Raw genomic sequence first — 23019 nt, forward strand, 5'->3', positions numbered from 1 at the left:
ACTGTCATCATTAAAGATAGATTCAGTTGGCTGCTTGGATAAACCTCCCATGCAATGTAATGACCTTGGCTTCCTTCCATTTCCCTCCATCTGGTTCATTTTTACAGTAAAAATTACAGTGGGGACCACTGATCTCAGACATTTTTATCCCACTGTAGGAACAAACATACAACATCTTACTATAATGTGAGGGGGTCTCTGTCTGTACTGTTCATCCCATCTACTTCAATGCACGTGTTCCTGGGGGATCAAAGAAGTGCAGTGGTAAATTTGGACCAGTTTTGACACGTGAAATGTTAAATATTAACACATTTTGAAGAAACAGGGCTCTGTACCAGTGGGGCCTGGGACTAATCATCATAAGTTACGGCATTGATCACGATAATGGAACGTTCACAACAACGGCGATGGCCGCTGATTCTCCAGCTCGAGGTTCTGTGTACTAAGTTGAGCTTCACCGAACTTTGAAGAAACGGGTGAATCAGCTCTTTGTGCAGCATTGGGGATGTGGCTTCAGCACTCACCAAGTCAGCAGCTACTGCAGGTCACTTTTGTTGTGAAGCTGCATATTTAGAATGGGCTCTGTACCAGCAAATAACAAAGTCACGAAGAAAGAGAAAGACATCAGTTCATATAAAAGTCAGTGTAATGACCTTTGATTGACCAAGAACGTTTTAAACAAATCATGTTCAGCTTTGCATTTAGTGAATGTTTAATTTTATATTGCATATCACATCACCAAGACGTGCAGGGTAATAAACAGTAAAATTATGGTTATAATTAAGATTTTAGATTACATCAAAAACTTCAATACAGTCAACATTTGAAGATATAATATGTAGAAATTCTTCATTAAAATGTCTAAAAAACAACTAGATCTATGCTATGTATGTTGTTGACTTGTACTTTATCCAAAATGTTTTTAACAATGTTCAAAGCCAGAGAAATCCTCAATCTTTTATAAGGTAACGGGGCGTTTCATTTTGGTTGCCTTTTAGTTGCATAATATAGGTTTTGCCTGTGGCTTTGCCCGTCTCTGCTATAAAGTTCGAGGCAAATAATGTACGAGGAACAAAAAACATGCTGTTAGCCAATTAGCTGGTCCTTCCCATGTTTGTACTGGTCACTCATACTGGATCACGATAATTCATCTCTGTCTGCTGCGTAACATAAATAAAATGTATTGCACGACCTCATCCGTGAACATGATTCGCGCTTGAGTTGGGTTGTTTTGATTGAGAAGCCCCTGACGGCCAAAGTTGCATATTGTATGTTGAAACGACAGTCTGGGTGATACTACATGTTCACAAAACATGGCTCCCTCTTCATGCCCCGAAATAGGGCACCCTGTTGTTGCTGCCTGTTACACTAAAGTTTAAAAGTTTCCTTTGTGCTTGAACAGGATGAATCTTTGTGAATCATACTTGTCTAGCCGGGAGTGACTGAATGACATGGGTGAATGTCTCTCAGGGAAAGTGGGTGACTGGCTGTTTGTTTGCTTTGACTATCTTCCAACCCTCTGAACAGGACTCTGGGGAAAAGTGGGTCAGGAGCAAGCTTAGCAAACATGTCCTTGGTGTTTTTCACTTTTTGCGGAGTGTCTTGTGTGTGTGTGTGGGAAAGACAGAAGGTGGAATTTGGTGCAGGTGAGAGGAGGGGTCACAAATGGTTTTTGATCCATTACAGAAGCATGAGATTGTGGTGTGTCTTGTCAGTTGTAGCACATTTTGCAGCCTCAGGGTTGTGTGAGAAAAGGCTGACCTGAGATAAGTCCACTGGGTACCTACCTACATGGGTTTTTTCTGATTAAATACAGTATATTTCCTGTCTTCTCTGTCTTTCTACACCTCACCCAATCTAGATCCCAGTGATAGTTATCTAATATTAAAAAGCCCAGTCAAATTAAATATGTATTTACTTTGTTTGAGGCGTATGTAAATATGTTTCTTGTTTTATTTAATAACGAACAGATGGCGGTAAGTTACTCTGCGCATAACTTTTTAATACATTATGTAGCAGCGTGTTCAAACAGGGCTTACTGAGGACACTTCACTGCATTTTGCCTTTCTAATACTTCATCTATGACTCTTTCCATGAAGTATTTTCCCACAAAGCTCACAGGAAGATTTCTTAGCACTGTGGTGCATCATCATCATTCCGAAAAATGTCATAGATTAGAAGAGGATTTGATTACTATGTTGCTCTCCTGATTATTCACTCGCTTTCTCAGCAGTAATTGATGATTACTGAATGCTTCCTGTCATTATCATACCTTCAATCCAAAAGAAGAAGACACAAGTAAATATGAAATGTGAATACCGCCGGCCAGGCTTTTCATGCCCAGATGTTACAGCTTGTCAGGAAGGTGTGCTCGCATTGTGTGTATAGTCATGCCACTAATCTTTTTTGTTCTTCTCACCCTCTTCTCGTGTTCTTTGTCGTTTCCACAGGCTCTGCAGTCTCACACTGAAAAAGCTGGTCGTCCTCAAAGAACTGGATAAAGAGCTGAACTCCCTGTCTATAGCTGTCAAAATCCAGGTGGGTGGGTTAATCTCCCACGTGTGATGGGAGCAACGAGCTCAATTGCAAAACATTTGATAGCTTCAGCTCATGTCACGGTCTGGAGTCCGTAGCTCACAGTATCACAATCCTTTGTCGAGGCTGCACCCTGTTCAACACGCTCACAAAGCCTAGATGATGATAGCATATGCTGCTAATCCTGCCGATTGATAAAAACCTCCTTAGCTGCACAGGAAGCTGCGATGAGTCACATCTACTCGGGTGCTTTAAATGGCAGACTATCATTACTATTCTAAGCACAGCATTAGCTCCTTAAGATGGATTGTGCATCTTACAATGACTGCTAATAGATTTTTGCTATTACAGGTACTGACATTGGAAATCCTCCCAATATTGCAATATATTGATGTTACAAATTCTGAATGATTTAATAGCGAAAAGCAGCAGTTGGCTGGATTAATGGAAATAAATTACAGCAAAGATCTGCATTGGTACATGATTTTACAGTGACTGTAGCTGTTCTGCTCACTAAAAAAACTGACATGCTGTTATAATGTTGTGCTTGAATAAACAAGGTCACAGCAATAGAGTTCAAACTTACTCCATCTTTACTGTGGAGTTGCATTATGTCACTGATCACAGATGACTTGAGGTCAGTTGAGTTACAACCCTGCTGTCACAGTAGCAACACGTTCCTGTGCAACGATCACACCATCCTTTACATCAGCGGCATTCTGTCACACACTGCTCGACCACTAAACCTAAAAATAGACACTAATTAGATACTGAAATGGATTTGATGTATCTCTTTACATCTCAGAACGGTTTTCTGAAAGAGTTGAGCACAATTAAGTTTTTAGTTTTTAATAAAACTAAAATATCTTTGAATCCAAAAGCATATTGATATTATAGTAATTTTCAAATGATATAAACATCATGGAAACTGATACTTCTTGTGTTGATCTAAGATAGTGCATGTACTGCAAGATCCTTTACTAGACTGATGTGCAGTGGCAGCGTGTTGGAAGCCTGCCTTTAGTCCACTGACAGGTTCCAGTTTTAAAACACACAATCAGCAGTAAGTGTAGTAGTGGTTGTAAAGATGCTGGTCCAATGTTTCTGGAACAGAACTAAAACCAGAGTATCTTGCAGATGCTTAAATAATGTGCTATCTGCTTCTAAGAATACACTGCTGGTGTGTGTAGTATACACGTCATACAGTTGATGAGGGTCTAATGTGTAGAGAATAGAACCAGAAGTATCTCGTCACAACTAGTGTGTTTGTTGTTGTATAAATAAAGGAACCAAATATCTTAGGTTGCAATTCGGGAAGCCACATTTTCTATTCTCACGCCTCAACAAATGACAATTTTTCTGTCCTACTCTCAATACTGTCCCATGCATTATGAAATGTAATTGAACCTTTACGCAATAGCTTTGCTCTCTATAAGGATATGAAGGAGCCAAATAGTGTGAAAATGTTGAAAAAAGAAAATTTACAATGAACGTACAATTTGTTTCACACAAGCAGGAGACAATTACTCTGTAATAGGATAAATAATATTGTTTATTAATATATGGATTCTAGCTTAGAGCGGATGCTGTGGAGAAACTTGTAAACAATATATCCTAATCACATATACTATATTAATTTTCATTATATAATATATTATTTTAAAATCATGATTTGAAGCCTCTGACATTTCAAGTAATTACTGTCTCTGGAGCAGCAAAATAAATCCTCACAAGACAAGAGTTGCTGTTGATTTAATAATCTCTTAGTGGTATCAAAATGTCAGTAAAATAAATAATAATTCTGGCATCAAAATTCTGAGTGAAGTTTAGAGAGAATGAACAACACAGTAATTAGTCAGTGTCAGTCCTTTCTCTTGTCTGCTTTGCCTTCTCCATAGCAATTCACTATTACCTCACAGAATGCGGTGATTTAAAGCAGTTGAAAATCTGCACAGCTCTGCTCAGTGTGTTTTTGTGTGGCATGCAATGCAGCCTCGCTCCGAGCAGAGAGGGCAAACAGGGCTTCCTATTCAAATATGACCGCGTATAGTTAGAAAACACACAGAATTAGAAATAAAGGTGTTTTCTGATAAAGCTGCCTCGAATAAAGGCTGTTAAATAGGGTACTAAAGTTCAGCTGGATTTCATCGAGTGGATGACTTTTTGGCCAGCAGTTTATGGAAAGCTCTGCTATAGTGGGCGATTCTATCTAAAGGGAAACAAATATCCCCCCCTTCTTTTTTTTACCGTTATCCTGAAAGAGAAAGCAACCAACCAAGTGTGGCTTCATCCATGAGCTACGTTGTCTCCGGAGCGTGAAATCTCCGCCTGGAGGACAGACGAGCAAAGCTCTGTTCGCCACAGCTCCGGAACTGGAGCATTAAATGCAATTTCCAGCAGGTTTGCTTAGGGAGAACAGAGACGCTGAGGGATGAAGAGACACTTGGAGAAGATGACAGAGGAATAAGTGGGTTTGTTTTCAGACGGTGACTTACAAAGACACCATGTCATCAGCCCCCTTTTCTGCATACAGTTTCTGTCTCTCTTCTCCCTCTGAGTCTCATCAGGTTAAGTGGCCTACATGCACACAATCCCTGTAATGGCTAATCATTTGGATGGTCTCCCAAAGTCAAAGCAGTGGGGATGATGAGATTGCATTTTAGTCTAGAGGAGACTCTGTGTCCTTCTGTCTCTCACCCTGGAGACCGCAGGGTCACTTAAAGTAGTTCAGGCCTCCGAACACAAACCTGCTTCCTTGTCTGCACATATGATTGCAATGTGGTTTCCTGTTGCACGTGCGTTACGTGATTGTATGTTTTGCGTCCTGTCTTTTCTGTGTGCTGCTGCCTGAGGTTGTAGCCAGATATTGATATCAGCTGGATTATTGTTGGAAAGCCGCTGTCTAAAGCATTTCCATTTGCAATCCACTCAGAAATGATCCAATTTTGTGTGTGTGTGTGTGTGTGTGTGTGTGTGTGTGTGTGTGTGTGTGTGTGTGTGTGTGTGTGTGTGTGTGTGTGTGTGTGTGTGTGTGTGTGTGTGTGTGTGTGTGTGTGTGTGTGTGTGTGTGTGTGTGTGTGTGTGTGTGTGTGTGTGCTTGTACAGATTGAGCCTACGACCTACGGAGTGAGGACATTTTGGCCAGTCCTCACTTTCTGACCCACTTTGAATGGGCTGTTTCAGGGTTAGGACTTGGTTTTAGGATTAATATTTGGGTTAGGGTTATGCATTTAGTTTTGATCCTTAAGGTTAGCGTAAGGGGCTAGGGAATGCATTATGCCAATGAGTGTCCTCACTAAGATAGATTTGTGTGTGTTGGGTGACAGCAGAAGCCTTTAAAACTGCTTTAACACACTTTCCACATTTCACCCTTGTTCTGACCCCGAATCACTTCCTGCCTCTGCTGTAAACAGGGGTGCCAATTTAGACAATTAAACATGTTTTAAAAAAGTAATTTTGAGAAGAAGTGTAAAGTTTAAGTTGTTTTCCCACAAGCTTGTTGAGCATGGTCGAGTAGAGGGGTTGTAACATTCCCCATCTTGCCCCAGAAAGACAGTAGAGAAACTTGTAGCTGGGGAGAGAGGGCAAGAGAAAAAAAAGGGTGGGGGTTAGACAGCTAAGGACATTCAGTACAAGCTTTCCCTGCCAAGGCTCTGTATTGTTAATGCATGTCAGGCAGTTTGAAAGTGCCCGGCTTTTGTGCCTTGATTCATTGTACCAGCCACACAGCATGAGAAAGGAGTACATACCAGGCCTCTTTGTGGACCTCAAGTTAGTGGCAAGGTCAGGCCGAGTTTTGCGTTTTACCCAATGTTTTCCTTGCTTATAAAACTCGTTATGCAACTACCTTCGGGGTACTGTCAGCATTTCCCTTTCTGCAGCATATTGAACCAATAGACTGGATAGATAACTGCTTATTACAGCCGAGTGCTTTAAAAGTGTCAGCAAAGCCAAAATTCTATTTTCCCATGTTCCCTTCACTTCTTCAAAGCTTTGTTTCATGCGAAGGCCATGCATCTTTAAATGATTGACATTGAAGTAAATTTTCTTTTTAAATCAAGTCAATCTGGCTAAAACACAGTACTGTGTATGGCATGCTTGTATTTTTAAAGCTCAAGGGTCCAGCTAGAAAGAGTAGGCTACACTTTGGAAAAATGCAACCGATACATCACAAAACGGGTGTTGTACCATTCATACGGTCCGAATGAAATGATTGGTTGTGAGGATTTTTCCTCAGACTTTATTTATTGATGCCTATTGGGACAGGAGGTTGATTTCAACACTGCCATCGCCCTTGTATGCATTGACATTTAGATATTGGTACAATACAATAAGTAGAGTAAGTTATGTGACATGTATGTGAAGCATCACTGCCTTCTTGAAGAAAGCTAACCCCGTTCTAGTATCTCGTGATGATTCCTCAGCACACACCATTTCATTTGGTATCCCGTTACATGTTTTAGCAGCTCTGATGACATTAGGATCCAGTGTCGTGGCCACTGCATCGGACCATGAAAGAGTTTCTCCCCAGGGTATTTGGCCAGATACAGGATGTCATTACCGCTCTGTGCTGCTCACCAAGTCTTACTTAATTCGAATGGCAAGTTTAGCAGACACCTGAACGAAGCTCAGAGGACGAATGACATTTTTACAGCCGTTGATGAGTTGCCAAACATATTACACAACAGCTGCCTCTCTTCAGCGCTCACAGCTTGACATGAAACTGTTAACCTGAGACTTCACGAGCTGTGTCTGTTCTCACGTTCACACTTTCTTTCTGTTTTACCCGTTCCCTGATTGCTTGTTTCAAAATTATAAAAGAAGCCTGATGAGGGATTTATCTTTAACTTGACAAGGAACATGATAGACTTAAATCGAAGGCAAGAAAGGGTTAGGATTATAAACATGCTGTGAGGCCGGGGCAGGTTCTCTGAGGACACACTGACTGTCGGGGCCCCTACATTTAAAAGAGACTGCCTCAACTCATGGCATTTAAATCCCTGTGCAGTTTGGCTGCAACAGCTTTGTGTCAGCTCCCAGAATTAGCTTAGCTGATGAGTTTTTCTCATCCACAGTAGCATGTGTAATATTGCATATTGGATACTAAAACTAAATTTGGTTTCGAGTGTCTTAAATGCTGAATCTAGCAGTAGTTAGGAGCTTTAAGGTTACGAAGAGAAAAACCCCAGTTCTGGATATGATCCTGAACAAGTCCATCTGACCTCTTCAGTTGGTCTAGTAACACTCCTCTTTAGAAAGCTGTGAAGGAGTAGAGGACTGTTTGTTCTGGGCAGCCTCAAGGTGTGAATCTTCATAAATGTGTGAATGTGAAGCAGGCTGGTACTAAAATAAGGCTTGCATGCTAGGCCACTGTCGTCTGGATAGATACAGGCTTAAGAAGCAACCTCATGTGACATAGGTGGGGATTTGTTTTTATTCCGAAGTGAGCATATGGACATGACTTGAAATGATTTGTGAAAGATAAATTAATTTGGTGTTATTTGTATTTGCCAGCAACCGTCCTCCTTCCACAGATTTGTAACCCCATTCTGTTTGAATAATTTCACACAAAATTGAACTAAGACCTTCAAATTCCCTTGTCCACACTGGAGAAAAATGATTCAAGATGTTGTGTATGACATTGTGAAATCTTTTATGGTTGGGAATTGATTCGAAATAGACTGGTTCACATTGACAGTGTTGTGGAGGAACAAGCAGCTAATTTAAGATTTTAGCTAATTTAAGACAGACTATGTTAGCTATTTCAACCTTAGCTGAAAGTCATTTAACCTGTAATAACTTTGCTAAACACTTTATGTAAGCTAACTTGCTAAATTAAAAGTTCCTACAGATTATTTATCAGAACATTACATGTATCCTAGCCAAAAGGCCAAATACCACTCTGATTAATTGATATTCATATTGTCGTACAATGTGGTTGTGCAATTTAAACGTTCAAAATGGCTTAAAAAATATCAGCTACACATATAGGGTTCCAGGCAACACATCTAATTGAAGCTAAATACTCACTTTTCAAGAATTGATAATTAATGTTGAACCCCATATTTTATTATATATATTTCTCTCCTCGCCTGTGCAGGTATTTTCCCTAGCAAACACATGTCTGACTGGTTTGTGATTGGAAAGATTAAATGTGACATTCTCCCCACACGTGCATTAACAGCGGTATCCTCTGAAAATGTATTACAATCAAGGTACATCACTTATCAATGAATCTACTAGATTCATCCTGTTGCCTGTTTTCCTTATCAGTGTTATGCACTGTGCAATCTGTTTCATGGTCTACAGCGATAATACATTTTCCCTTGACTTTGTTTGTCATATTTCTCTCTGTTGTTTACATAGTGTATGTGTACATTAATAAACAACCATGTATTGTGCAGTTGTCATGGCTGATTTGTGTGTGTGTAAATCTTTTAGTAATGCTTTGCCTTTTTTCACTGGCTCTCTCTTCCTGCTCTACTAGAAATGAACAGAAATAAAAGAACCAATTTTGAGTCCACTGTCAGAGCTTTAGTTTGCTCCCTCAAAACAAACAATTTTGGTTGTTTTGATTTCCGGAACAGATGTACGTCAAATTTAGACTTGCAACTAAAACAAAGCTGGTTGTGCCTTTTGTGTTATTTTTCATATGTAGCGTTTATAATTCTTTCTTACAATGAAACTTTACTTTGTCTTTCAGGGTTCAAAGCGTCTCCTTAGATCAAATGAGTACATCCTCCCTCCCAGCGGACTGATGGAGACAGATCTGGAGCTCACATTCTCACTACAGGCAAGGCCTCTGACATTATACTGTGAATTCTCACACTGATACGGCACTTACTTGACAGACAGGACCGTGTTGAAGTCTTTATCCACACTGGTGCCGCCTCTTTACTCCTTTGGTGTTGGATTATTTTCTAATAGCAACATTTTTTGGGTTCAAAATCTTCATACATGGGTATTTACAATAATTTGTATAGATTATATCAGACTTTATTTAAAATCTGCCTGTATGACTAATGTTCATGTTATGTGTGATTAGAGGAGGTTTTAACTCTTGTTTTGAGGGGACAGGAAATGGCTTTGTTGTTTCTGTTGTGGATTACGATGGTTTTCCAACGGACTCATCCTTGTAGCTATTTGTGTCACCAGTTGTCCCGTTCAAACTAATGCCTCGCTACTTTCAGCGGCTGCCCTCACTGCAGCTCCACTAGCTCGTTAGCTTTGTCACTGGCGCGCAATGAATCCTGGGATAAGTTTGCCAGAGATGCCTGTCAGATCCTTTGTTTTCCTGGAATGCAATGACGCATTTGTTGGCCGCATTCGAACAATTGCTCAAAATGGGCCACTCTTGTCATCAAGCGCTGCCTCAGAAGGATCCAGCCCCTGAATTGAGATAGCTATAGTGATCAAGCTGTGGAAAACAGAATGAGTTGACTGAAGCCTTGAAAGAGCAAGGGCAGGATACAATATTAAAACTGCAGCAGTGACCTTCAAACAACATGTGAAACTTGATCTTACGAAGCCATTGTCATGTTAATATTATAGACCAAGAAGGCAAGAAATGTCAATGTGAAGATCGAGTTGTGGGAGTCAGTCACTATGACTCCAGAGGAAACAGACAAGATAAGGAGAAAAGCAAATGTGTGGATGAAATACTTTTTCATCAGAAATTTAGTTCTGAAATTAGGTTAATTGTCGTCAATAGTTCAGCCATTGATGTTTATTTTTTTTAATTTTTGTGGAAGTAAGGTTGCAATTCAATGCAAATAGTGTTTTTACTGCAATTTAATCTTGTGAAACATTTTGGATACTTTAATGTTGCAAAAAGAACTGACAGTGTGAGCAAGCTAAATGTCAAATGGATTGTAAGAAGTACACTGGCGGGTGAAACATTGAAAATGTCTGAGGGCAATAATACGGCCCGGCCACACTCTGTGGTACATTATAGCCGGCAATTACCAGTTGATGCAACAAAACCCATTAAGTCCCTCACCAAGAAAAGACTTCTGGTAATTTAAAGGATCAGGAAACTCAATCAAACTCAAAAAGCTTGAAAGAAAGTGGGCATCAGCTTCAATGTTCTTTATGATGCGATGTCAGGAAGAGTGACTTCATAAATAACAGCAGTAAATACATAGTCTTTTTATTATTTATATTGTTGTTAAAGAAAAGTCTTTAAGAGGAAATAGAAGCTGAATAAAATGTTTTTTTTTCCATTAAATTACATTTAAATTATAGAGCAAAAAAAAATAAAAAATTCTATGTGGTGAAATAAGTGCATGTGTGTTTCCAACTAAAGACTGATGAATATATTGTGCAGTCCGCACTGTTTATCTGACTTTATTTGTGTTCTTTTTCAGTACCCTCATTTTCTGAAGAGGGACGCCAACCGACTGCAGATCATGCTGCAGAGGAGGAAACGCTACAAGAATCGAACCATCCTGGGCTACAAAACTTTGGCCGTGGGAGTCATCAATATGGCTGAGGTACTATATGGTGGCTCGACTGGGGGCACCTCTTTCAATCATCTCATTTCACGTTTCATTTGCAGCCATTTCATTTCTCTTTGAAAAAGGTATGAATTGGCTCAGGAGCTTGTGATTGCATTCTGCGGCGCTCTGACAGTGACTGACATGCTATTAGTGTCTTTGTAACCATGTCTTGGTTGCCAACGAGAGGCTCTCCGGCGTTATTGTGTCATTTCAAATGATTCATCCTCGTCACACATACTGCTGTGTGAGATTACGGGCCATCTGGAACTGGCTTCATATGCACTTTTCTCCAAGTAATGTATTTGGTCGTGCTTTGCATACATAATAGCATAGGAGCTTCTATAATGCCCAGTGATGGTTTTTAATGTAAATGTACCATTAAGTTCTTTTTAAAAGTTCTTAATCTAGTGTGTACTTAACGTTTACGTCATACTGCTGAGCCATGAAGATGATTTTTAAAGTGGGTCCACTTGCATTGCTTCCTAATGCCTACAGTACATTGGCCGAGACGTGCATTAAGGGGAAACACTAATGCAAAAGCCACAACACAACTGCAAACACTTAACTGTAGAAAGTGGGTAAAGATAAGCTGGTTATTTAATTGTCAACATCCATTGTTATTGTGTTTCCGTTGTGGCTTTTGCAATTGTGTTGCCACTTTTGCATTCGTGCTGTGGCTTTTGTATTTGTATTTTCCGTGCACTTGTGAGCTATGTCTCGGCCACCTACCTGTACTGTTGTCATGGTGGAGATCACAAATTGAAACTGTCAGCTATATTTAATTTGTGGCATTTTTTGGGTCATTCGCTCAAAACAACCTGTGTTTTACCTAAGCACAGTGGGGTATTTTTGACCGCAGGCATAATTGGGAAATTAGGTTAGCAGATACAGATCACTTAAAATGGCTTGCTCTGGATTTAATATACTGGGAGTTTAAATGTTTTATTCGCGCCCTCGCTCAGACAGATCGCAAGTGACTAGGATGCAAAGGTTCGCCATTGCTTTTTTTCGTGCATGTGTAACCATGCCCATACACACACACACAGTGTAGATCTGGTGAGTTGGACTTCTTTCCTGCACTAGCCCCAAGACAGGAACTGACTGACATCTGAAAACCAGACTAATGCATTATTGCAAGCACTCAGCTGCTGTGCTGTTTTGCTGTGGTGATCGCTGCAGTGAAACAAGCCATAGTCTATGAATAAAGCTCGATTGGCCATTATTGGATGTTGTTAGGTAATTATGTTGTCATATGCTGTGCAGTAAACTCTCTTGTGGCCTCGTTCTGAATCTGCTGGGGCATTATGTGGGAGGAAGTCACTTATTGGACTTTGCATGGTGCATTCAAGTGCACCCCTGCTGGTGTTTGAGCATACTCCCTGTACAGCAATTCATCAAGTGAAATATTAGAGCACCCCCCAGACAGTGCTTAGAGTCAACGCTGGTCCCTCCTCATCTGATTCAGAACACTTTACCAACTGTGTCATACTGTTTGACTGGATGATAGGCACAAATATGCTCGGCTAAATCAGACTCTCTGAATGGGGAAGCGGTATTGTGCTAATGAAGATTTATGTGGAGATAACATAGCTGTCAGCTTGTCATCAGTTGGTAAATCTCAGTGAGTGTAAAGCAGTAACAGAAGCTGTCGTCGTCTCTGTTGGATCAGTATTGTCTCAGATACAATTCTCCCATCCTGCCTCACTTCTGACGAAAGATTTGTTCCATGTGACTTCAGCATGACTCTACTGAGTGATAGAAAGAAGCAGGAATTATACAAGACATGAAGGCATCTGAGATAAACAGGACTAGATGCTGAGGCAGATGAAGTCCAGTTATCAGACCCTGTGTTGTATTCATTCAACAAAAGATAATATGATCAGTGACGGTGCAGGAGAGGGATAGAATGAAACTGATGTCTTATATAAGTTTATCTTTTTTAAATGGATTTTTTAAATCAGTGACCTCATTTTTAATCTTCCTATGTCCAGGTGATGCAACACCCGACAGACGGAGGACAAATTCTGGGTCTCCATAGCAACGTGAAGGAGGCGCCAGTGCGCGTGGCAGAGATCAGCGTGTACTCTCTGTCCAGCCAACCCATCGACCACGAGGATGGCAGCGGCCAAGCTGGCCGCAAGACTAAAACCTCAGGTGGGCACAGCCATCTCCTGTCCCCCCCTACACGTGTTTGTTAGACAGGCCTGTACTCGTACTGCCCGGCCAAATCCTGTGTGTAATTTCAGCCGTCACCCTAGAGCCAGGTCTGGTCACCCTGCCCAGGCCTCTCTCTTCCCTCCTTGCACATGGGTTCTATTTCCCAACCGTGGACAGAATAAACTCCATTAATCCCAGGCCAACCTATTGCCAAGGATATGTTATTTTCTTCAGCTATGGTTGTAATGTCGATTCGAGAGCTGAACAGATGTAGGGCCTATTACCTTACACTGCTTTATTTCTGGGCAGGGGGGAATATTGAGCCCTGCTTTCGCTCCACGCCTTCGTCCTGCTATGCTGATCCCTCGCTGCTCTGGATGTTATTAAGGAGGCCGCTCAAACATAACAGATGAGCTCATGCACCGAGTATTAAACGAGTGTCACTGTGAGGGAAGGGGAAGATGTTTATCTTTCACCCCTATGCAGTGATCCTTAATAATATCTATTCCCTTCTAGGAACATAGAACAGGATGTTTCACAGGTAAAGAGGATGTCTGAGTTAGCTGTAAAAGAAAAAAAAGATCCATCACCTGACACACAGGAGAATCTACCTCACCACCACTAAAATGAATCACTCAAAGAGAGCTCTACGGTCTAATTTGCATACAACACGAGTTTCATTACATTTCTGCAGCAGTCAAATTTTGCCTTTAATTATACGGTAGGAACATTTTTACATTACTGTAAATTATATTTTGTTCATTACTCTGAAATGATGACAGGAAATTGTGCAACTTTAACCCCACCGAATACATTTTATATTTTTCATGGATTAAGTTGCAACCAATTTCTTTAACTTAGTTTGAAATTTGTGATAAATACACAACAGACTTAAAGCATTATTTACATCATAAGAGAATAATACAGTTTTTTTTTTTAAATGAAACCCCTTTTACCTTCCAATGGCGGTGGAAGAACAACATTTACCGAAAAAGTGCATTTAGGAGGTTGGATTTCACTCAGAACGAATTGGTTCCTTCGGGGCTTCTTTATTCCAAAAGAAAATTGAGTTTGAGTTTCAGCACTAATAAGGCTGCGACCTTCGGATTTCTACTTGTCTTTTCGTTCACCGAATAAACTCTATCTCTCCTAAGCCCAAATTTAAAAAGATGTGTCTGTGGGAAACTTGCAAATTTAAATCTGTATGGCTGTAATGCTGTCTAGATGTGTATCTTAATATCCTGACGTGTTTCTGTGCTTTCTCATCTCAGACCGCTCCCCAGACATGGATAATTATTCTGAGGAGGATGATGACAGCTACTCTTCAGAACAAGAAGCCAGTGATGACGCAGTTCACGGCCAGGTCAGTGCCAGAAAGGACTTGGGTGCATACAAATCTGCAATACCCAGTGAAACAAAATACATACAAGAGATTCAGTGAATGAAAGGAACAAAATCCTTGTCACACAGTACGTGCTGTTGCATAGCTTTGATGGCAAGTAAGTGAAGAGATTTTTTAATTATAGTTTGATATATTTCAGATATTTTATCCTCCTTGTCTGCATTTTAGGATCTTTATGACGAAGACGACGAGGTCAGGAAGCCCAAGAAAGCCCGGAGGAAAATGATCCGGACCACCTCCATGACCAGGGTTAGTTGCCTCCCCATTCGGCCGTGTGCACTTTTTTGCTCGCCACTCATTGACCCTGAGAATAACACAAGATCTGTCTTTGCTGTCAGACAAGCTTTTAAGAGAAAGTACACTCTGTCATCCATTTGCTCAAGCCATTAGGACGATGTGGATGAGCATGTAAATGAACACTGGGTTCACTGGACTGATTATAATGGTCTTTACGTAGAGTCGCTGTGAATGAGTAATCCAGTGGACAGTTACTGGAGAACTGAAAAGCCTGAGCCCAGCTGTCATGCTTATTTAATCAGGACAGCCTTTCCCTTTTGGGTGGTGGTGGTGGGGGAGTTGTTTTCATCATAACTGTATGCTTTCTGTTTCCCGTTACAGCAACCCAACTTCAAGCAGAAGTTTGTGGCCTTGCTTAAGAGGTTCAAGGTGACAGATGAGGTGAGTTGCAGAAAAGGATAGTTGCCTTTGTTTTGCTCGACACCCAGGAGATTGTGTTCAATGTCAAAGCAGCAAACAGTGCGTTGAAATTTAGAGCAGGCAGCATCCTTCCCTGTGCAGCCTCCTGGAATTTCTCCATCCTTCTGTTATGAAGACTTCAGTGAGTCAGCTTCAATACATTTCAGTTATTAAATTGCACTTGGGGGGGGGAACTAATCTGTAGTTCTAGCGTGCTCCAGTCTGCGGGAGCATTGTCTGTGAAGAAATCAGTGCCACAGCAGAGGTACAAGCGTCATTATAATGCTAGGCTGCCTTACCTCCGTGTTCATTGATGTATGATTCATACTTTGCCATTAGCTGCAATCCGTATGCAGAATCCATTAACGGCCTTATTCTCTACCAGTTAATCTAATGATAAATGTAGGCTCAGAGGCTTGTCCTATTTTAGGTTAGTGTTTTTCTTCTCGAGTGTGAATGTGAAGTGTTTCTGGATTCTACATAAAAGCTTCTAATCAGGTCATCGGCAGGATGTCGAACATTTGTGTGCAACTGCATGTCCCCCGCTACATAATCTGCGTTAGGCCATTATACATATAACTACTAGCAAATTGTGGAACCTATAGGAGTATTAGTTCCATTTCTTCTTCTGACGTCAAAAAGAGGTAGGTTACCACTCTGAATGAGGACGTGCTCTACCTTTTTACTCCTCCCTTTTAGGTTTATGTTTACTTTAAACCATCTGCACATACACGTATTTATAAGATTTAACCTACTGATGCTTATAGGAGCCTCTAGGCCATCAGCCTCGCTGGATGATTCTGGAAGCTCCAGGTGGCCCGGTGATCTTTTATCACATTCCCTGTCTCTAATCTCTTCCTTGTGGCTGGTCAGTGTGCAGGGTTACAGTTCTATTAATACATAGCTGGGAGGAGGAGAGTGGACAGACTGTGTTTATCTGCTCCCTGCCAGCTCCTGCACTTATGGAGTGGCATTAATCACCTGATTAGTCCACAAGGCCTGGCTGTGTGCAGTTTCTATGATATATATCCCCACTGTGCAGCGGGTAGATCAAGGCACATCACCATAGCCCTCTCTTCAAGCACTCACTTACCTTCTACGTGGCTAAGGCAGAGATGTATTTATGGCATAGGTTGTTTTTCTGTTTGTTTTACAGCCGTCAGTGCTCTTGTTCATTCTTTAAGCTCCATTAACCCAGCTGTGAAAGTGATTAGCTAATGCACAGCACCAGTCACTCCCTACATTTATTTAATCCACGGCCATAATTACAAATCCCTGATTACAGTGTGCTGATGTGTTAATGATGTGTCTATCCTGTGCGGTAGGTCCTGGACTCTGACCCTGTAGACCAGACCCAGGAGGTGGAGGAGGATCTGGACTTACTCTACGACAGTCTTGAAGTGTACAACCAGAGCGACAGCGGGCCAGAGATGGAGGATAACGAGAGCGTCCTTAGCACACCTAAACCTAAACTCAAGTATGTCTGCACTCAACCTCTTTAGTTCTAATATATCTAATAATTCTATGACTGAAATATTTCTGTTCTGTACATTATGATGGAGAATTAGGGCCACTTAAAGGGGTGGGGGGTTTGAGAATAAAGTCATATTATAACAAGAATAAAGTCATAATTTTAGGCTACAAGCCTCCTGTTAAGTTATACTTCACAAATAACAAAATATTTAATGTTTTTGCACATAAGCAACACACTATCACAAGTATCAGGACTATCAGGTTAATATTGTGACTGTGTCTATTTATCCTCATAATATTATGACCTTTTTTCTCATTACATAATGCCTTTACTTTTGTAATGAGTTTTTTCTCATTAAATTACAAATTTATGCTAGTCATATTAGGATTATTTTTTCCGTTAAATATTACGACTTTCTTCTCTATTACGACTTTATTCTTCTAATATTACTTAATTCTTCTCGAAATCTCAGATTTTGCATTTACAATTTTTTTTTTTGTTGGATTTGGTCGAAAACATTGAAGAAATTATAATTTTTTTAAAAGCTCATTGATACCTCTCAATTACTTATTTTTTTTTAAAAGATATTATTTCCATGCTGTTAGTTGTTGTTTTTTATTCAAATCTTTCTATTTGTGTTTTTAGGCCGTTTTTTGAAGGGATGTCTCACTCCAGCTCTCAGACAGAAATTGGAAGCATACACAGCCAGAAAAGTCAGCAGAGAGAGCTGTCGTGTCCTGTAAGTTGATCAGCCACTCCACTAACAGGCCTCTTTCATGCCTCTCAGCTCCACTGTTTACCCGTTAGGTTCTTCCCCCTAGATTTCTGCTGAGGTTCTTTCTTTTGTAAACAGTGTTATGTAAAGGAATTGCCCATGGTTAGTGGTGTTTAAATATCTGGCGGTCTTCTGTGCTTATTGTGGTTCAGGGATTCCCAAGGTCCATGGTATGACAGGCAAGATATTCTGAGCACGAGTGCAATGTCCCCGCCAGCTCCCACCCCCTGCAAAAGAGGACGGGGCCTGTGGTCTTTACCCTATTCACCCCTGTAGTCCTGCAGTATTTATAGGGACTCACACCCACTGACCTCTCCACCACCACCATCAACCAACACACACACACACACACACACACACACACACACACACACACACACACACACACACACACACACACACACACACACACACACACACACACACACACACATAGATACAAATATGCTCCCATGCACAAGGAAAAGATTGGCTGTAGCTGTCCCTGAATTCCTGCTCAGATTTATGGCCCATTGGAATCAACAAGGGCAGAGAAAGAGGGAGACGTGTTGAGTCTGATGGCGATAGAGGGAGTGCTGTTTATAAATATCTGGGAATCCATTTTAGCCTGTAATAAAACAGCCCGGAGCACTGCAGACTGCTATAGTCCTCCATTTTACCCAATAAATGTCCCAAGCTGAACTTGTAAAAATGTCTGCGAGACAAAATGTAAAGTCTCTGAAGTGATATTGAAATGAATTAAGTAGATCATAGGAGATGCACTTAAACACTTTGTCGCGTAAACCTGAACATATAAATGTGTCATTTATACTTTTGCAGCTCATATATTAGTACACAGTGGTAGTGAAACATTTAGAAGCTTTTGGAGATATTTATACTCTGCCGCTGTCACCAAGCTGGATTGTGTTGAGACACAATGAGAAACTGGTCAATCTGAACAGATGGACCATAGCATTATTTTGACATCACTGACGTTAATGAGTACTAGCCGACGCTGCTGCAGAGCACTTGTCACCTCTTTTTTCATAGTTTATTTACTGAATGCATCCAATTCAAATCGCACCTAATTCAACACTGCACTTCCTTAGGCCATTAACAATACAAATGCCAAGTGTGAAGCTGATAAAATGAACGGTTCTCCAGATATGGGCTCCACACACACAGACAGAGATTTCAGGAATTAGTAGATAGATCAGAGAAGTGACTTCCATTGTGAAATTGTTTTTATGTGTGTGTTTGTGTATTTCCCCTGCAGAGTGGAGACTTTCTGACTGTGGACAGATGTAAAGTACAAGGAGCTCGGTATCCAGACGACAGCCCCACAGATACAACTGTTGTGGTATGTTTTTGGAACAACACTAGTTTCCTTTTTTCTTCAGCTAAATCCCCCTTGAGCATCCCTTTCTCGAATTTGTCTTTTCTGACCCCCTATCCCATCCACTTGAGTGCTCTTTCCTCCCATGGGTCTTTGTTGTTTTTCCAAGAGAAATCACAGAGGGAGGGATTATTTAAGGGCGAGCACACCAAACAGCCTCAGCCATCCATTATGGATCAGAGAAGGCAGCACCACGCAGGAGGAGTCTTGACTGGCGGCGATCGAAGGAGACATGTTTGTGTTTGTTTTCCTCGTTGTGCTGTCGGGTCCGTCTAACCTGTTGCTTTGACCCCCGGCTCCCCCTCTGAGCTGCACGCTGCCCGATCATCTCCCTGGTCCACTACCCCAGTTCAATCTGAATATCTGAGCTGCAGGAGCGGTGTTTCCTCCGCCACCTGCTAAGAGACCACGACTTCTTATCGCATCTGTCATGGAGCGCTTGCATCATTATCTCCATCCTCAACAGCTCAGCTGAATAATTCAGCAGGCCAGCACCTCTCGACCTCCCTCCACGCCTCCACTGTTTCTCAACTCTTCTCCTTAAAATGCTGGCTGCGTATGCTCCACTCAGACAGAATAGAGAATGCACCTGAAACCTGAGGAGGAATCTGGTCTAGTTTGATGGGATGTGACCATGCCAGTGTTGTATCATAAACATAATTTTCTTGGCTCATCTTTGCTCCCCCTCCTTTCGGTTCAGGAGCCAGAGGCTGAAGACAATGGGCCGGGGCCAGGGGAGGTGAGCAGCTGGGATGTCAACACTGAGCGAATGACCACTGTTGGCAAGCTCTGCAAGACGGAGTCCCAAAACCACATGTCTCCCAGGTAAATGTCTTGCATCTGGACACATACACACTCAGTAGTGTTATGAACTTTATTAGGAAAGTTATGTTAGGGTTTTTAGGATTTAAGACTTAAGGGGTGGAAGAAAGGCTCACTCTAAAACCTAAATGTTGTTTGAAAATGAACACCTACAACCTAAAGGTTTCTGAAGAGCTGACAGAATTGCCAACATTTACAAAAACTTTAATTTCTCAGCCTCGTCTCCATGTCTGAATATTCTTCATTGTTATTTTCATAGTTCTAGTCACTGTATGAAACGCCACTGTGCTAACAAACGACATTTCCCAAAATACATTTAGCTTTTCCTGCAAGTATTTTATTAAATCACAATGTATTTCATCAGTCACATGTCTTGACAAAAAACTATGATATCTTGGATGAGACACATGCGTGTAATCTGGCTCTAAAGCTTGAGACATGCACAACACACAACACACCGGACCTTAACGGGTTTATGTGTTTGTTTAGCTTTGTTGCTCTGTTGTGTATTTTACACTTCTCCTGTTTACTCTCTTTCTCAGTAAAGTTGAGAACAAGCTGCAGAGGCGTCCTCGCAGCACCTCCATGAAAGACAGACAGAACTCCAAGGCCCAGAGCGACAGAACCAGCAGCATGGAGAGCGAGTACTCCCCAGACTCACGGCTCATAGCGCAGGTGAGCGACACACGGATGTAATATCAAGCCGCGGATCTGTTCTTCACAGATATTTTTAGTCTCAGACTCTCTGCTTCTCATTTGTGCCAAAGGTTCCCAGGAAGTCTGTGTACGACCAACTGAACCAGATCCTCATCTCGGACGAACGCCTTCCAGAGAGCATAATCCTCATCAACACCATGGAGTGGCAAGGACAGGTGTGTGCTTTCCTATACACAACATGTTGACCTTCATCTCGCATTAAGACAAGAAGTATTGTTCATGGGATGTACACTGTGTAGCCCCAGTAGCACGTTTTTCCTGCTTTCTCTCCAGCCCAATCAACCCTTGTATCCCCATGAACTCATTGTGTCCCTCTCACGTGTGTTTCTGTGCAGTATGTAGCCGAGTTGCTCCATGAACAGGCCCAGCCCATTGTGTCCACCTGCTCTGCTGCCGATGTTCAGGCTGCCTTCAACACCATCGTTACTCGCATCCAGAGATTGTGAGTCACATACATACATAACACACGCATTGCTTGAATGACGCAAGCCATCAGAGAGTATGATTTTACCGCTTGTAATCCTGGGAGTCGTCTTCAACAAACAACAATGTGTGTTTGTTGTGGCTCGCCGCCAGAGAATTCCAGGACGCCATCCCTCGCGCTGCTGAAGTGCTCTCCGTCAGTGAACCCATTCAATCAAAATGTGTCTGTTTCACATGAAAGCTGAAGTACAATTTCTTCTCTCTTTTTATTTATTTTTTTGGATCCATCTGCTCGCCTGTGTCCCCTCAGGAAGCCGTGTCAATTGCAGACAAGGCTGTCTCACTCTGCCATGTTGCTTCTGTTAAACCTGTTTTCTCTTTAATTCTGCCAAACTGCAACTTTCCCTCTCTCCACACCTGCTCCTCAGTGTGTTTACTCCAGCTGGGGCCACGTCATGTAGAGTCATGTATATCTCTGTTAATGTGCTCACTCGCTCGCGGTTTAGCTGGCTGCTGGGTGTTTCCTCAAATGATGTCACGGAGCCGAAGCAGAGCAGGTCTTTTTCTGCAAATGGAAAACCCTTGATGTCTCACTTCCTAAATTGTTTAGCAACAAAGTCCTTAAAGCTGCTGTAATGTTTAGTTTAACTTGAGGAGACGTGCAAATACTTGCAAGTACCCAGTATTTCAAATTATAATGTACTACATAATCCGGCTTTCAAAAAAGGTAAGACCGGTTTAAAACCTGGAAAACCCCTGAAGAGATGTAAATCATTCAGACACTCATAATTTCTCCCACACACACTCTGTGACCCACATCTTTTATGAGTTAGCTCTCTCTCTCTCTTTCTCTTTCTCTTAATTACTCTCTCTCTTTCTTACCTTAACCCTTGCAGCTGCAACTGCAACGCACAGACCCCGTCGACGATGAAGGTGGCAGTGGCAGGCGACCAGAGTTACCTCAGCACCATCCTGAGGTTCTTCGTGGAGCAGCTGGCCAACAAGACACCTGACTGGCTCAGTTACATACGCTTTCTGGTGATCCCCATAGGTATGTCAGTCAGGATTAGTGCAGAGTGTTATTGGAAATACCAGCCAGAACATGCTACACATTTTCACCTTTGTTGTGAATATGAGCATTTTCTTCTTGTGCACAGGTTCTCATCCCCTGGCGAAGTATGTGGCCTCCTTTGACAGCAGGTTCAACAACATCTTCATGGACACTGCATGGAGGGAGCTGTTCTGCAGGACAGATCGGCCCACTTCAGGTAGGATGCATGGCTCTGATGTCTGACTGCAAAGCAGGTCTGCATGTCTCATGTTCACCCAACTTGAAAGGGAAAGAAAAGAGGCCAGAGGCTGATGGATGGAAAGAGATTTCTTTCATTTTCATTTGTGAAAGACAACCACAGTCGCATCCTGATGCTACTTCTCTGACAGTACATCGTCAGAACTCAGGCTCAGATATTTACCCCAAACGTTATCAGAATTTATGTAATATCAAAGGTACATTTATGTGACATTACATTTCTTGTCATTACATAAATTTCACTCTGAGGTGTTGGGGGAGAGAGTTCTTTAGTAAAAAACATTCCTCTTTAAGGACTATTTTGTAGAATATACACTCCTTATACTCTTAGATTTGAATTTATTTTACACTCACTTTGTTAGTCATGCGATTTTTGCTTCACACATATCCATGTCAATTTTTCTGTCCTCATCCGTTTCCTCAATTCTCAGATGCAAGAGTCACAGTCTCACACACCACGTTGAATCATCGAGTGTTTGCAGGAAAAAAACATCAAAGATGTAAAAATGTGCTCTGTCCTCCATTGTTCCCACATAAATTATTATATCCTCAATACAAAGGGCAGTGTTTGGATAGAAACTGCTGGTTCTCTCTTTCACGAGGGGAATTTGCTTAAAGTACAGAGGCAGCAGTCCAAAACAAATTGACATTAAAAATCCCCAAGTTTCCACATTTCAAGGTGCCAAAAAATGTGTGTCAGGCTGGATTTGCCCCGGAGGCGTTCTCTTCGACACACGATTTGTCTTGTGAGTCGTACGGCCGACTTCACCCATGTTTTAATGACATTTTACACTCAGCAAGCCCGTCTCCTTAATTCTGTGACATGTAAATGATTA

The 23019-nt window shown here is 41.5% G+C and overlaps 1 protein-coding gene across 2 annotated transcripts in view; it reads left to right on the forward strand.

The window, feature by feature from the left end:
* The window catches only part of zmp:0000000755 (phosphofurin acidic cluster sorting protein 2), a 47637-nt gene that overhangs the window by 17511 nt on the left and 7107 nt on the right, over positions 1-23019 (forward strand). For both annotated transcript variants that reach the window (XM_034609666.1, XM_034609665.1), the window contains exons 2-17: positions 2451-2538; positions 9239-9328; positions 10902-11027; positions 13025-13187; positions 14462-14553; positions 14761-14841; positions 15211-15270; positions 16614-16765; positions 17408-17501; positions 18793-18876; positions 19613-19737; positions 20277-20409; positions 20502-20606; positions 20787-20893; positions 21771-21925; positions 22032-22142. In XM_034609666.1, the coding sequence (XP_034465557.1) occupies positions 2451-2538; positions 9239-9328; positions 10902-11027; positions 13025-13187; positions 14462-14553; positions 14761-14841; positions 15211-15270; positions 16614-16765; positions 17408-17501; positions 18793-18876; positions 19613-19737; positions 20277-20409; positions 20502-20606; positions 20787-20893; positions 21771-21925; positions 22032-22142 (1766 nt within the window). The remainder of the gene's footprint in view (positions 1-2450; positions 2539-9238; positions 9329-10901; positions 11028-13024; positions 13188-14461; positions 14554-14760; positions 14842-15210; positions 15271-16613; positions 16766-17407; positions 17502-18792; positions 18877-19612; positions 19738-20276; positions 20410-20501; positions 20607-20786; positions 20894-21770; positions 21926-22031; positions 22143-23019) is intronic.

The sequence above is a fragment of the Hippoglossus hippoglossus genome, chromosome 15 (assembly GCF_009819705.1).
Source record: "Hippoglossus hippoglossus isolate fHipHip1 chromosome 15, fHipHip1.pri, whole genome shotgun sequence".
Taxonomy (NCBI): Eukaryota; Metazoa; Chordata; class Actinopteri; order Pleuronectiformes; family Pleuronectidae; genus Hippoglossus; species Hippoglossus hippoglossus.